This window comes from Helianthus annuus, chromosome 12 (assembly GCF_002127325.2).
Source record: "Helianthus annuus cultivar XRQ/B chromosome 12, HanXRQr2.0-SUNRISE, whole genome shotgun sequence".
NCBI lineage: Eukaryota > Viridiplantae > Streptophyta > Magnoliopsida > Asterales > Asteraceae > Helianthus > Helianthus annuus.
The window spans coordinates 151,916,598-151,932,490 of NC_035444.2; the positions used below are offsets into that span (position 1 = coordinate 151,916,598).

Sequence of the window (15,893 nt, forward strand, 5' to 3'; positions counted from 1 at the left end):
GAGGTTTTAACAAAATCTTATTACATAATATACATATACTATATATACCCAACTAATTACTGTCGAAATCCACATTCGTTAGTAGTAAAGAATTTGATTAAACATACGCGGCGGGATGCAAACAGTTCATTTGCTAAATGGAAGTGCAGGACTATTAACAGTTTATTACACCAAAACACGACTTACTTTTGCTTCACCATTGGTCTCTAATCAACAAGAAGTGTAGTTATTTAAAGTAAGTGTATTTGGTCTACAAAAAGGTTCTACTCTTTTTCAAAGAACTCTTTGAAGCCTTTTTTTCAAATAAGAGTTATCACTCATAAACAGAAGACCTGTAAAAGAACATGTCCAAACATGATGCCATACCAGACTAACACTTCAAACAAGTTTAGAGTAGTTATGGCTGTTAAAGAAATGAACATGAACTAACCACATTTGAATAGAGGGGTTTTATTATCAAGATAATAAAACAATCTAACAATTACGTTGTTAGATAAGAAAAGGCGAGCAATTCAGGCTGAGCCAAACAATATTACTGAAACACAAAATATGGTTTACTTTGCATTTGGTAAACCATAATTATTAACGAATTCTATATGTCATCACAAAAACATTACTATATAATAAAGAAATACAAGCATATATCTCAAGAGAGTAATTGGCTTATGTTTCACAAGTTGTGAAAACTGAAGGGAACAGAAGTAGCAAATTTGAGGGTATCCCACATCAGTGGATAGAAAGAAGCAAGAGTAAGTGGTGTGATATAAAAAGGAGAAGAGGCTTTTGGGTTACTCACTTACCTGGACGGGGTAAATGGGTGATTAAAAAGGTCCATGGCCTAGGTTGGTGACCTCCATTGCACTTTGGAGGGGTGCCCGCCTAAGGTCGGCCCAAGTGGTCGAGCCTACGTCATAATTTGTGGTAGTGGAGGCCTGTGTTCGCGCGGCCTCTTCCCAATTTTTAGTTTAAAGTCTCTTTTGGTTTGCCTGATTTGCTTTTATGACCCTTTCTATCTGCCAGTGTTTTCAAACACAAAACAGATTTAAGTAGTTTAGCTTATAGTTGATTTTCATCATAAAGTACTCATAGCTTTATTCTAGATTTGAAATGAATTGGTAGAGGTGTACTTACTATTATTTTTAGAGTTGAAATAGTCTTTTGTTTTGGTAAATTTCAGATGCATTCCTTTTAAAACATCCTAAAAATCATTTAAACTTTTAACTTCAAATGACTACTTACCCTTTTCTCAATCTCTATCCATGTCCTTATTTTCATGTTAAACAATAAATTTTGAAAATGTGAGATTGGTAAATAGTAAGTTGTTTGACCAACTAGACCATCTAGTTTAGAAATCATCTTGTCATAGAGTAGACTCATAGGGCTTAACGAAGTTGAGCTACGCATTCGCCAACATTGGGTCGATGATCTGACGAGCATGCTTCAAATCGGGTTGTTTCCTTTCTCATCGTCAATAAGGGATACAATGTTCGAATTCATCATGGGGGATGAAAACAGTTGAGCATCTATGTAGTAATTCATTTGCTAAATGGAAGTGCAGGATTATTAACAGTTTATTCCCACCAAAACACGACTTACTTTCGCTTCAAATTTGTATAGATCGTCTCTAAACGACAAGTGTAGCTAATTAAAGTGTATTTGGTCTTAAAAAACTATATGAAGTAGATTCTTGAAGCTTAAAATAAAAGTTATCACCTCTCACATACAGTCTGAACATAAACAGAAGACTTTCTAGATAACCTTAAAACGAACATGCCATACCACACTACCACTTCAAACAAGTTCCTAAAAGTTATAGTTGTTAAAAGATATGAACATGAAATAACTACATTTGAATCGAGCGTTTCATAATCAGGATAACCAGTATATTTCATAACGTCATTTTCGATACATTTTCGATATAATTAGGATAACCGGTACTTAACTAATGTTTCACAAGTTGTGAAAACTGAAGAAGAACAGAAATAGCAAATATGAGGGTATCCCACATCGGTGTATAGAAAGAAGCAAGGGTAGGTGGTGTGATACAAAAAGGAGAAGAGGCCTTTGGGTTACTCACTTACCTGGACTGGGTCAATGGGCGATCAAGAAGGTCCATGGCCTAGGTTGGTGACCTCTATTGCACTTAGGAGGGGTGCCCGCCTAAGGTCGGCCCAAGTGGTCGAGCCTATGTCATAATTTGTGGCAGTGGAGGCCTGTGTTTGCGCGGCCTCTTCCCAATTCTTAAGTCTAAAGCCTCTTTCGGTTTGCGTGATTTGGTTATATTTCTACTTTTGACCATGTGAGAGTGGTAAATAGTAAGTCGCCAACGCTGGGTGGATGATCTGATGAGGGTGCTTCAAATCAAGTGGTTTACTTTCTCATCGTCAAGAAGGGATACCGTGTTCGAATATTTTATCCGAACTGCAGTCACAAACAATCAATTACAAAATGACAAACATGTTTGATACAACTAGACACATAATTAAAACATCAAATAAAAAGCACAATTGTTTCAAGGAAACTGTTGCTAATAGGGAAACCACAAATTTTACACCAATAAAAAAACACAAGTGGTTTCACAGTTAAACCAAAGCCATATATTTTTTGATGTCATTTTCAATCCAGTTGTACATGTCTTGTTCGTCAAAGCAATGCTTTCTCGTGATCTTTGATTGGTTTTTGTTTGTTTTTCCATTAATGTTCCAGTTATCGTTGTTAGATTTGGACCAAATAAGATTATTGAAAACACGATTTACGGTTACTTGACTTTAAAGGTGGCAGATCTAAAGTAGTCTCAAAACTTCATCTTAGAATAAGAACATATAACTACAAAAACATAAAACATAAAACATAAAATACAGAAACTATACATATATCGAAAGAGTAGTTAGTTACTAATGTTTTTCACAAGCTATGAAAACTGAAGAAAAGGCAGAAGTAGCAATTTGAGGTATCCCACATTGGTGAGACGAAAAAAAACAAGGGTAAGTGGTGTTATTTAAAAGGGAGAAGAGGCCTTTGGGTTACTCACTTACCTGGACGGGGTCAATGGGCGATCAAGAATGTCAATGGCCTAGGTTGGTGACCTCCATTGCACTTAGGAGGGGTGCCCGCCTAAGGTCGGCCCAAGTGGTCGAGCCTACGTCATAATTTGTGGCAGTGGAGGCCTGCGTTCGCGCGGCCTCTTCCCAATTCTTAAGTCTAGAATTTCTTTTGTTTTGCTTGATTTTTTTAATGTTGGTGTTTTTAACTTTTGACCTTTTCTAACTGGCAATGTTTTCAAAAACAAGTAGTTAAAAAGTACTTTAGCTATTAGTTTATTTTCAACACAAATAAATCTATTTTAGGTTTGATTTGGTAAAGGTGTGTACTTTGCAATTTTCAAGAGTTGAAATTGTCTTTTGTTTTGTAAATTTCAGATACATCCCAAGTATCATTTAAACTTGGGAAATTGGCCTGTAATAATCTTACCTAGATCTTATTGGCCATTAATAATCCCACCTCAGAATATTCCCTCCACTAGTCCCACCTTTCACCTATTTTTCCTACAATGGTCCGCCGTTAAAAAAACTTAACAGAGTTAAGCTTTTTTCCAAATTACAAACATATTTTTTAGGGCTTTTGATTAAAACGACGATATAAGTCCATTGATGTAAAACGACGCTTCAATTCGGGTGTTTAAATTTCCAATTAACCAAAATCAAGTCACTTGGAGCACCAATTCGAAGTAAGTTTTACATCAATGGACTCGTATCATCGTTCTGATCAAAAGCCCTAAATAATTTGTTTGTAATTTGTAAAAAAGCTTAACTCCGTTAAGTTTTTTTAACGGGGGACCATTGTAGGAAAAATAGGTGAAAGGTGGGACTGGCAGGGGGAATATTCTAAGGTGGGATTATTAATGGCCAATAAGGTCTAGGTGAGATTATTATAGGCCAATTCCCCTTCAAACTTTGAAGTTAATGGCTGTATACCCTTTTTCTCAATTTCACTCTCATATCTATGTCCTTGTTTTCATGTTAAAAAATATAATTTAAAAATGTCAAGATTGGCAAATAGTAATAGTAAGTTGTTGACCAACTGAACGATCAGATTTAGCAATCATCTCGTCATAGTGCTTATTGAAGTTGAGCTAAGCATTCACTAACAGTCGGTGGATGATCTGATGAGCGTTCTTCAAATTGAGGGGTTTCATTTCTCATCATCAAGAAGGATCACCGTGCTCGCAATGATCGAATTGTTTATGCGTACTGCAGTCACAAATAATCAACTGATTAATTTCAACTTAAAAACTTGGAAATTATACCGAAATAGAAGATAAACCAAATAATCAACTGATTAATTTCAACTTAAAAACTTGGAAATTATACCGAAATAGAAGATAAACTGGCAACAAGCTGAGCTGCTACCACGTTTTGAATAGCAAAACTAAGTCATCTAAAAACTACACCCATAATCAATTAAAGAGGTAGAACATCGAACAATAGAAATGTCAAATGAAACAACACAACTGTTTCAAGAAAACCGTTGCGGCTAATTATGAAACCACAAATAAAACTGAATAAAAAGCACAAGTGGTTTCACTGTTAGCGAAAACAGTTTATAGTTTGATGTCATCTCATGATCGTCGATCGATTTTTCAATGTTTTTCCGTTAGTGTTCTAATTATCATTATTGAGACACAAAATAAGGTTTTCTTATTTTCAGCTTTTGACCCTTTCTATCTGGCAATGTTTTCAAACACAAATAGTTAAAGGAATTTTGGCTTTTAGTTTATTTTCACCATAAATAACTCTTTTTTAGTTTTGATTTGGTAAAGGTGTCCTTTGCAATTTTTAAGAGTTGAAATTGTCTTTTGTTTTGGTAAATTTCAGATGCATCCATCTAAAACATCCCAAGTATCATTCAAACTTTGAACATAATGACTATTTAACCTTTTTCTCAAATTTACTCCCATATCTTTGTCCCTTTTTCATGTTAAACAATATAATTTTGACAATGTCAACATTGGCAAATAGTAATAGTAAGTCGTCGACCAACTGAACAATCTAACTTAGCAATATAATTTTGAGCGTGCTTCAAATCGAGGGGAATATGCGCATTGCATAACATCGAACAATAGAGAGATCAACATATACCTATATATATATAAACTGCATACAACCAAGTAATTATTGTAAATATAACACATTCATCTGGTTAAGACTTTGATTATTAATTATACACCTTTTGTCATGTACACTTTCTTTCTCCTTTCTAAACACATATGGGATGAAAACAGTTAAGCATCTATGGGTAAATAGAAGTGGAAGATTATTATTGTGTTATTACAAAAAAATGTGACTTGCTTTAACCTCATCTTTTTATTATTTTATGTGAGATTGAAGAGATAATTCTGATTTGAAGGATTATCCAGAAAGTTAATATGGGTTAAAGATAATTAAAGTTAGTTAGAGATAAAATTAGTTTGAATTATTTGTTTAATAGATAGGTTTATAGTGGAGAGTTGAAGAAATTTTTTGTAAGAAGAAAAAAAGAAGAAATTTCAAACAATAATAATGCTTTATTTTACTTCATTTAATATAAGTATTTAATATTACTATAATGGTACATTGGTAAATCTATATAGGTCATTAATTTGTAGTCTTCCTTTTTAATAGCTAACTACATTAATTTTTTTTGTAACTTATCTTCAAAATATGTATATATCTTTTAAAAAAATAAATAAAATAATTTAAAGTGTAAGATAAATTACGAGTTGTGTAGGATAAGTTAAAAGTTGTGTAGGATAAATTTCAACGTGTAGGATGAATTTCGAAATATGTAAGATAACTTTTGATGTGTGTAGGTAAAAAAAGTTAGTGTGGATGATACTAGACTTTATGACTAATTAATTAGTCAAAATGATAATAAATGAGATAAGTGAAAAAACTATTTAATGTTTTACAAAATTACCCTTTGTTCTTTTTCTTCTCAATTAAATTTTCTTCTCTAATGAACCTTCCTCTATATATGTTTATATTACATAGAGTTTGAGTAGGTTTATGATTAGTTCATGTTTAGCATAAATAGATGGTTATGTACTCAGTTTTATTTGTCGAGTTAAGTTTAATAATAAAAGAGTATGAGACATGTTAGTCTCCAAATCGTTTGTGTTTGGTTTTGTATATTCGTGATTGAAAGTCCGGCCCAACAGAGATAATATAAAAATTGTCAAGGGGTTGTTTGAAATGAACTAAAACTGTAATAATAGACAGCTGAGAGAAAATGATTAAAACATGTTTGATAAAAGTAGACACATAAATAAAACATTAATTAAAAAGCATAGTTGTTTCAAGAAAATTGTTTTGGCTAGTTGTGAAACCACAAATAAAACATCAATAAAAAGCACAACGATTTCACATTTAGCAAAAACAACTTATTTTTTGATGTCGTATTCAATCCAATAGTACACGTCTTGTTCGTCATGCTTTCTCATGATCTTCGATTGATTTTTTCTTCATTTTTCCATTAATGATCCAATTATCGTTGTTGGAACAAAAAGCGGTAAGTCTATCGGTTTGATTTGGGCCAAATAAGATTACCGAAACACAGAACTAAGGTTATTTGACTTTAAACTTGGCAAATACAAAACTAATCCTATACGAAAAGAAAGATATAACTACCAAAACATAAACATCTAAATCTAAAAAAGAAAATATACAATTATACATATTCCGAAAGAGTAGTTGCTAATGTTTCACAAGTTGTGAAAAAAACTGTAGAGAAACAGAAGTAGCACATTTGAGGGTATCCCACATCGGTGAGACATACATACCAAGGGTAAGTGGTGTGATATAAAACGGAAAAGAGGCCTTTGGGTTACTCACTTACCTGGACGGGGTCAATGGGTGATCAAAAAGGTCCATGGCCTAGGTTGGTGAACTCCATTGCACTTAGGAGGGGTGCCCGCCTAAGGTCGGCCCAAATGGTCGAGCCTACGTCATAATTTGTGGTAGTGGAGGCCTGCGTTCGCGCGGCCTCTCCCTAATACTAGAGTCAATTGTTTAATTTGCTTGAATTTCTGATTTGTGGTATATTTTGATAATAGTTTAATTTTAGTGATTTTATATCTAAATAAATCAATTGGCCAATAATAGAGATGAACATTTGGTACCGTACTAGGTATACTCGGTACCAGTTCTCATTTTCTTCGTTTTTCGGTACCGAACGGGTACCATGCTCATCTCTAGCCGATAGCACTATCAACTTTCAATTTGTGTCATACCACTTTCAACTTATTGGTTGATAAGTTTGATAGGTTACGCTGTTTTTAACTATAGGCATTGTATGAGTGGATGACGTTTTATTAACTATTGTAATTTTAATCTCAAACTCAATTATAAGTTGTGTATATATGACCTAATATACCTTATTCATTACTCATCAAATCTGGGGCTACCGTATCTATTTATGATTTATATGGTTAAAATTTAGGCAAATTGGATTTAAATAATCCCAACTTGCTCAATTTGGCCGATAATAATTCCAACTCAGTTATCCGATAATAATCCGAACTGGTCCACTTTTGGCCGATAATAGTCCGCCGTTAAAAATAGCTTAACGGAGTTAAGCTTTTTTTCCGAATTACAAACCAATGTTTTATGGATTTTGATCAGAACGAGGATACGATTCGATTTATGTAAAACTTACCTCGAAACGGTGCTTCAAACGACTTGATTTTTGTTAATTGGAAGTTTAAACACCCGAATTGAAGCACCATTTTCGTCATTTGGGGCAGTATTTCTTGGTAAATTTTAGATCAATCAACTCGTATCCTCGTTCTGATCAAAATCCATAAAACATCGGTTTGTAATTCGGAAAAAAGCTTAACTCCGTTAAGCTATTTTTAACGGCGGACTATTATCGGCCAAAAGCGGACCAGTTCGGATTATTATCGACCAATAACTGAGTTGCGATTATTATCAGCCAAATTGAGCAAGTTGGGATTATTTAAATCCAATTTGCCTAAAATTTATCTCCTATTACAAAAACACAATCTTATATATAAGTATAACTTACAAGTTACAACACTTCTAGGCGGCACTGAGCCGTGAAGACGATGACGATCTTTTAGATCCGAGTTTGTTGGTTTAGTTATTTGTTTTTTTTTTGTTGATGTTGGTGGCTGTTCTTCATTGCACTTTGTAGGCGATGATGATTTATTGTAAAGTGTCTAAGGAAGTTGGTCGTGGTTGAAATTTGCCACATCTTGGCAGGGCATTTTCAGGCGGAAGTTGAACAGATATTTTGAATTCTGCCGAGAAGTATGCAGCCATGGCAGTTTTAATCGTCTTTGTTTTCATACACTTAGTGATCTGAGCTTCATTTTTCTTACATTTTTTTTCAAAATGTTTGTCGATTTTTTGTTATCGGTGTTTCTTAGTTGTGGTGGTGATCTTTAAAATAAATGCGCCCTATGCACATTACGTCACAATTTAACGGCAATTGCTATCAAACCCGCAGCAACGCGGCGGGGTTGTTTTCTAGTTTTGTAATAATTTTCAACTTCTTTCGACTTTATTATACTGTTTTCTTTTATATTTTTGTGAAGTTATATAATATAAAATAGGGATATTGGATTTAAATAACCCAAACTTTCATCAACTGGTCGATAACACTCATAACTTTCGACTTATAGATCACCACTCTCAACTTATTTCCCGATATCACTCTCAAACTAACCCAACACTAACCCAGTTAACTTTTTGCTGATGTGTCACTTGTGTGGTGATATGACATCTGACGTGACAGCTGATTTGGATTTTTTATGACGTGACTGGTGACGTGGCTTCTGACTTGGTTTTTTTATGACATGACAGCTGACGTTCCACTGGTTTGATGATGTGACATCTGATGTCAGCAAATTGGGTCAGTGTTAGGTTAATTTATGAGTGATATTGGAAAATAAGTTGTGGGTGATTTCCTGAATTTATGATTCAAACTGAACATCCCAACCAATAAAACGATATTTAACACATGAAGCAATCAATAATACCATTATTTTGAAATCCAAATGGATATTTAAAATATCAAATGGACGACCAATTTCATTCCCCCTTGTAATAATTGGTTGAGGGTATAGAACATCTCACATCTCTAAAAAAAATACCAAATTAACAATTAACAAATGACCATTATTTGGTTGTAGAAAATATTAAATATAGAGTATCACATATTACATGCTTTGATTTGTATAGTATGACATATTGTTCCCGTCTTTGAAACACGCTTTAAGTAGATATGAAATTTTCCTGATTAAATATTTTGATAAGACAATAACTGTTTTGTGTATTTTGTTTTGTTTTTTCATAAGAATGCTAAACTTTGTTTATATTAATTTCTAAGTTTGAATGAATAGTGTTTAAATTGTTTTCTTATGTATTTTGTTTAGTTTTTTTTTTCATATTTAAATGAATAGTGTCTAAATTTTTTGTGTATTTTGTTTTGTTTTTTCATAAGAATGCTAAACTTTAGGGTTTTTGAATTTAGTTTTTTCACGATTTAAGGTTTAGATATTGATATTATTGAAACCGGTATCGATATTTGCTTTCATGGTTTCCGTTTAACCGTACCAATAAACCTCGGGGAGAGGGGGGGAGGGGGGCGGTTATGGTTTTACGCCCTGCTCCACAACATGCAAGCTTAACACTAGTTATTAATCTTTAATAACATAAATACTTCACAAATATATTAACAATATCCATTGTATATGACAGGGTATATGATGATCTACATAAAATGATAAAAATTAATCCAAAACTCAAAACTACCGTACAAAGATTTTGAATGTTTATTTTCGCAACATTAACGTTACGAAAAATAAAATACTCACAATGAGAACACATACAAGTATTTTTGTCGATGTTATCTAGGTCCCGACACTTGTTGTGATGACATGTACGAAAACGAGTTCGGCGACGCACTCGGACTACTACTATCGATGGCGGCCACCATAAACCCGCTTGGCACTTCGATCTCCGCTCCGGTTACAACCGTTGACGGCTCGGTGAACCTCCTCCCGTAGAATCGCAAAAAGTTTAAAGACTCTAACCGTGGTTCACCCACCGGCAAAGTTCCTTCAAGCATCGCCACAACGTTAACCATTGTGGGCCGCAAGGATGGGTCCTCGTGCAAGCAACATAGAGCCACCTTGACTAGCTTCGCGGCTTCATCGTTTGTCACACGACCAGCTAACCTCGGTTCCACTAGTTCCAAGTACCGACCTTCCTCGTGCATCTCCAATGCTTGTAAGGGGAAATAAAAAGCACGTGCACGAGGACGGTTCTGGGACCCGGATGAAACCGAGGAATGACCGTCAGTGCTAGTACTCGGGTTTCCCGAGCCATGGCTCGGGGCTTGTACGCAATTCTTTCTACCTTGAATCAATTCCAAAAGAACCATACCGTAGCTATAGACATCGGTTTTATCTGATATAGCCGTGTTTGTGAGCCACTCGGGTGCTAGGTACCCGCGTGTCCCTCTCATTGTCGTAAACAAACCGGATTGCTCGGGACTTAGAAATTTTGACAACCCGAAATCTGAAATCTTTACTTGCATGTTATCACTTAGAAGAATGTTTTCCGGCTTAACGTCACAATGTATGATCTTAGGCTCGCACCCGCTATGTAAATATGCAAGACCACGCGCGGTCCCAACCGCGATCTCAAACCGCTCTTGCCATTCCATTGGTGGTCCAGGGCAAAAAAGGGTTCTGTCGAGTGAACCCCGGCTCATATACTCGTACACCAAGAACCGCTCTCTCCCGTGTGCGCAAAACCCCTTGAGTTTAACTAGATTCACATGATGAATGTTCCCGATAATAGCGATTTCGGCACCAAATTCCTTCTTCCCCTGAGCACCTAACGCGGTGATCTTCTTCACTGCGACCACCGTCTTGTCACGAAGCACGCCTTTATAAACCGTCCCGAACCCACCCGAACCAATCGGTGTACTAAAATTCACGGTCGCCTCGACAAGCTCTTCATAATCAAATCTCACCGGTAAACCCGCTATCGAAAACATGTCGAGATCATCCGAATCGCTCGATTTCTTCGAACAATCTTTCATTTTCTTGTTCCTACTTCTTATTCTTATCCAAACCGCGAAAATCGCTATAACTAGAACGCCGGTAGCCGGCAGTAGTATCAACCCGATCACCGGAAAATCCGAACCCGAACCACTCTCTTCATTTCTAGAAGGAGACACCGAATCAATTGCTTTGATGAACCCTATTTTATCATCCGTCTTATTATTGGAGCTTAACACAAGAGACCCCAAATGATTCTCAATCAAATGACATGATCCAGACTCATCTCCATGAAACAAACCCAAACAAGAACAACTTTTAGAACACATATCTTTACACGTTGACAAACTCACACCGGTTCTCACCGGTTCAATAAAATCAACCGGAAAATACTTCACACCGGTTCCAAGTTGCACGTAGTAATAACTCTCGGACGAGTTATGTGTTTTATCATCACAAGATTCTGGCAACGAATACGAATTATCCGACAACGAGCAACCGGGTTTGGTAACCGGGTCAACCCGAAACCCGGGAGGACAAGAACAACTACTGGTGGAACAAAGTCCGAGTTTACCACACTTAAACGCCGGACGGCAACTGTCTAACGGCGTCGAAAAGTCCGTCACCCAATCGTTATTCGTATATCGCATAACAACAAGATAACCGTCGTTAGAAACTTTCAAAATCCGGTAATCCGAACCCGAACCCGAACCCGCCTGGGTTATTAAAACATTAACAACCACTGATTCTAACGCTCCCAACATAAAAAAACCAGATCCGTTAACCGTTATATATGTAATGGGAACGTTTGAGTTTATAACGGATTTGGAGTCCATTAATAAACTGTAGTACGTTAAGTTTTTCCATTGTAATATCCCGTCGCCGGAGGTGACCGTGAAAGAATAATCTCCGGCGGAATGATCTGCCGGAAATTTATTTCCGATCAAAGATCTACCGACCGGAAATCTTTGTCCTGAAACAATTGTGTCTGTTGGATGATCAAACGATTGCCATAACGTTTTGTTGAACCGATCAACAAGGATTAAGTTGCCGGAATCTAGTAGTTGTAGAGAATCTACGGTGGAGTTAAGTTCAGGCGTTGACCAAACGGTTTGACTGGTGTCGTCATGGATTGTGATTCCGGTGAAGGAGAGGCGAATTTGGCCGGAAACTGAGATGGGGTGGTTGCGATTGGCGGCCCAGACGATGGTGTGGGAGTCGGAGTGGTAGATAACTAGGTAGTATGATGGGGATGAGGGTTGTGGGTTGCGGATTGCGGCGGTGTAAGTGTGGTTAGGTGATCGGAGAAAGTCGCCGGAACTGTCGATGTGTTGGAATTGGGAAGTGGTGAAGTTGGGGGTGATGGAGCCGGTGTAGATTGTGGCGGAGTAGGTGGTTGTGAAGAGGGTGATGAGGAGGAGGACGGTGGTGTTGGCGGCGGCCATCCATGCAGGTGGAGAATTGGTCGCCGGAGAAATGTGTGTAATTTAAAAATGGCGGTGAGTTGTATTATTTGTGACGGTTTTTGTGGGTATAGGGGTTGACTTATTTGTTGTGTGAGGGAGTGATTTGATTTTTGTTGTTTTTAAAACATTTTTTTTTATAATAGAGGCTTACGTGGCGGTTTGTGCTAGTGTGAGGTCACATTTGAATTCGGTAAAGCGCTATTTAGACGGTGAGGTATCGATAGACGATTAATCGAATTATGATTTTTGTATGTAATATTTAGCATTATATGTATATACACACATTTTATGTGTATTTTTATTAAGTAAACATGTTTTAACATCTTCTTCGATCTATATTTTCAAGGAGATATGATTAATTGACGGAGTTTACAAGTTTTGGTCAAGAACCAGAATCGCCAGACTGCCACTGATTTTTGGCCAATTTGGATTGAATTTGACCACTTTAACCATCTACTGATTAATTGGCTGATTAGATAAAAATTATTCAATAAACCTAGAACTAACGATTAATCGGTGACTAATCAAAAGTTAGTCAGGATTTTTACGGCCAAGATTTTATTAGATGGAAAATGAGGAGCAAAAATGAAAACTGTGTTTTAAAATGGGTGGAATATAGTAGGTTACTATTTCACAAGGGTTTTGATGAAACAATTAATTATTAAAAAGATTGGTCGCCAATAGGAGATATGATAATGAGATTAAACGAGAAGTTACATGTAAGCGATTAGAAATAAGCTTGTTAAAAATCCGAAACAAGCTAAATTTGAATAAACTCAGGCGTGAAGTGAAGCTCATTGATAAAAGAGTTTGAATATGAGTTTCATATATTAAGATAGGCTTATGATCATAACAAGCCTTTTATTAATACAACTCAAGTAACTTATTTATCATTGATAGTAAAAGTAGTAAACATTATTTTGCTGTATTTAGTCAATTTCAAACTCGAAAAATAAATTATAAACCGAGGTCAAACTTTAAATATGGAGCTAAAATAAATCTAAGTTTGAGCTCTCAATAGTAAAATGAGCCAAGTTTGATTAAGAGAAGCTCGAGTTTGGTTCGCCTCGTCTACATCTTTGTTTTGTTTTTATATTTTCCTAATTTTACCCTCAAGTATTTCCTTTTTTAATTCCGTACCAAATAAACGAAATTAATAATTATTCATCTACTTTAATAAACGAGGCGGGATCTTATAAAAATAGATGTGTTTGTATCACAAATAACAATAACAATATTAAAATTAATGATACGGCATGATATATTTAAAGAATTTTATGGATCAAAACTAGTATGCTTTCTTGAGTTACTTAACAGAACACACAACAAAATATGAATTTCTATGGTCAAAAGTGACTTATATAATCTAATAAAAAATAGGTGGTCGGTGTTGTGTTATACATCATCGTATACAAAGTAGCTTTTCATTATACATTATACATTATATATGTTAGGGAAAAGATGAAATAGAAAGTTAATTTTCGCTAGGAAGGATAGGAAGCCATAGGATTATGACATGTGGCAAATTTTAAAATAAAGAGAAAGAGTATTTTAATCAATCCAACTCCTTCTTCTTCCTTTTTCAAAACCCAGTAACTTCAAAACCCACTATTTTCAAAACCCACCATCTTCAACTATTTTTTCACTTTCTATCTCAATAATCACTACATTATAGTGCGATTTTCATCACCAATCAATGATTCAAAACCCGATCAACGTGTTCTTCAGCTTTTTTTGAAGAAAACTCAGTTTAATTTCATAAAAAAATCTCATTTTTTCCGGTGATTTTGGAGATAATCACTCGATTCGTTCGATTCGAGCGTTGATAAGTGTTACTATCATTCAAATTTCGTCAATTGATGAAGAAATCGGCTTCGATCCATGTAAGAAATTCTTTAATTTCATTTTCACAATCTGGGTTTTTGATTTAGTCATTGCGTTTTACGATCTTTGCGGGGTCCGGGGGCGGCAGCCCCTGGCGGGGTCCAAGGGGCAGAGCCCCTGGCTGGGGTTGAGCTGCCAGGTCAGCTCGGAAAACGCATCAGAAAAATTAATTTTCCAGAAATTGGCTCATTTCGAAGACAGTAATTCGTAGACAATTCAGACAGTTCACAATGACAGACAATTTTATGTGTCCATTGCGTTTTAAGTGTTTTTAGGTATTCCGTTTTAGGTAAAACACATTTTTTAGGTGTTTTCAGTCCATTGCCTTTTAGAATAAGTCATTTTTAAGTGTTTCTGGCCATTGCGTTTTACATATAAGACATTTCTTTGTGTTTTTGGTGCATTGCGTTTTAGGTAAAACACTTTTTTTATGTGTTTTCAGTCCATTGCGTTTTAGAAAACAGACATTTTAAGTGTTTTCTGGCCATTGCGTTTTACAAATAAGACATTTCTTTGTGTTTTTGGTGCATTGCGTTTTAGGCAAAACACATTTTTATGTGTTTTCTGGCCATTGCGTTTTACAAATAAGACATTTCTGTGTGTTTTCTGGCCATTGCGTTTTACAAATAAGTCATTTCTTTGTGTTTTTAGTGCATTGCGTTTTAGAAAAATGTCATTTTTTAGGTTTTTTTTTCATTGCGTTTTACGTAACTGGTGGTTTTTCTATTGCGTTTTACGCAACTGGGTTTTAAATTTTTTTTTAAATATAGCAATAGTATACTCGTTTTAAAGATAAAAAAACGCTCGTTTTTTTTTTGTGCAATTTTTATAAAAAAATAATGTCGTATGAAAGAGTTATTAACGTTTAAAAAATGGGGGGAATTGGAGGAGAGAAACTATTGGCTTGGATTGACTAGAATGCCCTTGAACAAACTCACGCGCCTCTTTTCTTACTTTCAATTTCCCTGATTTAATCTTAGCCCTTGATTAACTTAATGGATGGTCAAGATCACTTCCTAGACTTTCTAGCCAAATAAATTTTCTATTGTATCTCCACCCATATATGTTATCGTAAAAAAGGTAAATAATACACTTATATACGTAGTGTTTAACAATATAATAAATTAAAAAAAATAACAGGTTGATAAACGACTACATAACCAACTTATATACCACAATTAAATCAAATTGTAGGAATGTAAATATGTAGTTTTTCTTTTGTGGTTTTTAAACCCTAATAACTTTAGGGTTTTCTATTTCTACAACATAACTTCGGTTTTTTTTTTTATTATTATTTTACTACAAAAGTTAAATGAGTTTATTTTTTAATTATTAGAGTTTAGGTTTTAAGATATTGGTGTTATCAGAACAGCTATCCATATTCGTTTTTGTAGTTTCCGATTAATTGAGCCGATAACGACCAAAGTGATGTTGCTTAGCACCGGAAAAAAGACCAAACTTCTGCCGTGTAGCGT

General features: G+C 35.3%; 1 protein-coding gene, 1 long non-coding RNA gene and 4 other non-coding genes across 6 annotated transcripts; 4 read left to right on the top strand and 2 right to left on the bottom strand.

Moving 5' to 3' along the window:
• Window positions 1-792: 792 nt before the first annotated feature.
• On the top strand, window positions 793-952 carry LOC118485275. Its single transcript, XR_004875580.1, has one exon. It is a non-coding gene; the product is annotated as a U1 spliceosomal RNA (small nuclear RNA).
• A 909-nt stretch (window positions 953-1,861) lies between these two features.
• LOC110897022 lies at window positions 1,862-2,958 on the bottom strand. The gene is made up of 2 exons (XR_002568372.1): window positions 2,896-2,958; window positions 1,862-2,421 (listed from the first exon to the last, which is right to left on the bottom strand). It is a non-coding gene; the product is annotated as an uncharacterized LOC110897022 (long non-coding RNA).
• Window positions 2,074-2,233, top strand: LOC118485286. The gene has a single exon (XR_004875591.1). It is a non-coding gene; the product is annotated as a U1 spliceosomal RNA (small nuclear RNA).
• A 69-nt stretch (window positions 2,959-3,027) lies between the features above and the next one.
• Window positions 3,028-3,187, top strand: LOC118485242. The gene has a single exon (XR_004875547.1). It is a non-coding gene; the product is annotated as a U1 spliceosomal RNA (small nuclear RNA).
• A 3,678-nt stretch (window positions 3,188-6,865) lies between these two features.
• LOC118485253 lies at window positions 6,866-7,025 on the top strand. Its single transcript, XR_004875558.1, has one exon. It is a non-coding gene; the product is annotated as a U1 spliceosomal RNA (small nuclear RNA).
• A 2,692-nt stretch (window positions 7,026-9,717) lies between these two features.
• Window positions 9,718-12,624, bottom strand: LOC110895665 (G-type lectin S-receptor-like serine/threonine-protein kinase At5g35370). Its single transcript, XM_022142987.2, has one exon. It carries the CDS (start codon window positions 12,511-12,513, stop codon window positions 9,907-9,909), a length of 2,607 nt encoding a protein of 868 aa, XP_021998679.1. The 5' UTR covers window positions 12,514-12,624; the 3' UTR covers window positions 9,718-9,906.
• Between the last annotated feature and the right edge of the window lie 3,269 nt (window positions 12,625-15,893).

Excerpts from the sequence above, each read along its gene's own strand:
- LOC110895665 (XM_022142987.2), bottom strand. The coding sequence starts at position 12,513 with ATGGCCGCCGCCAACACCACCGTCCTCCTCCTCATCACCCTCTTCACA.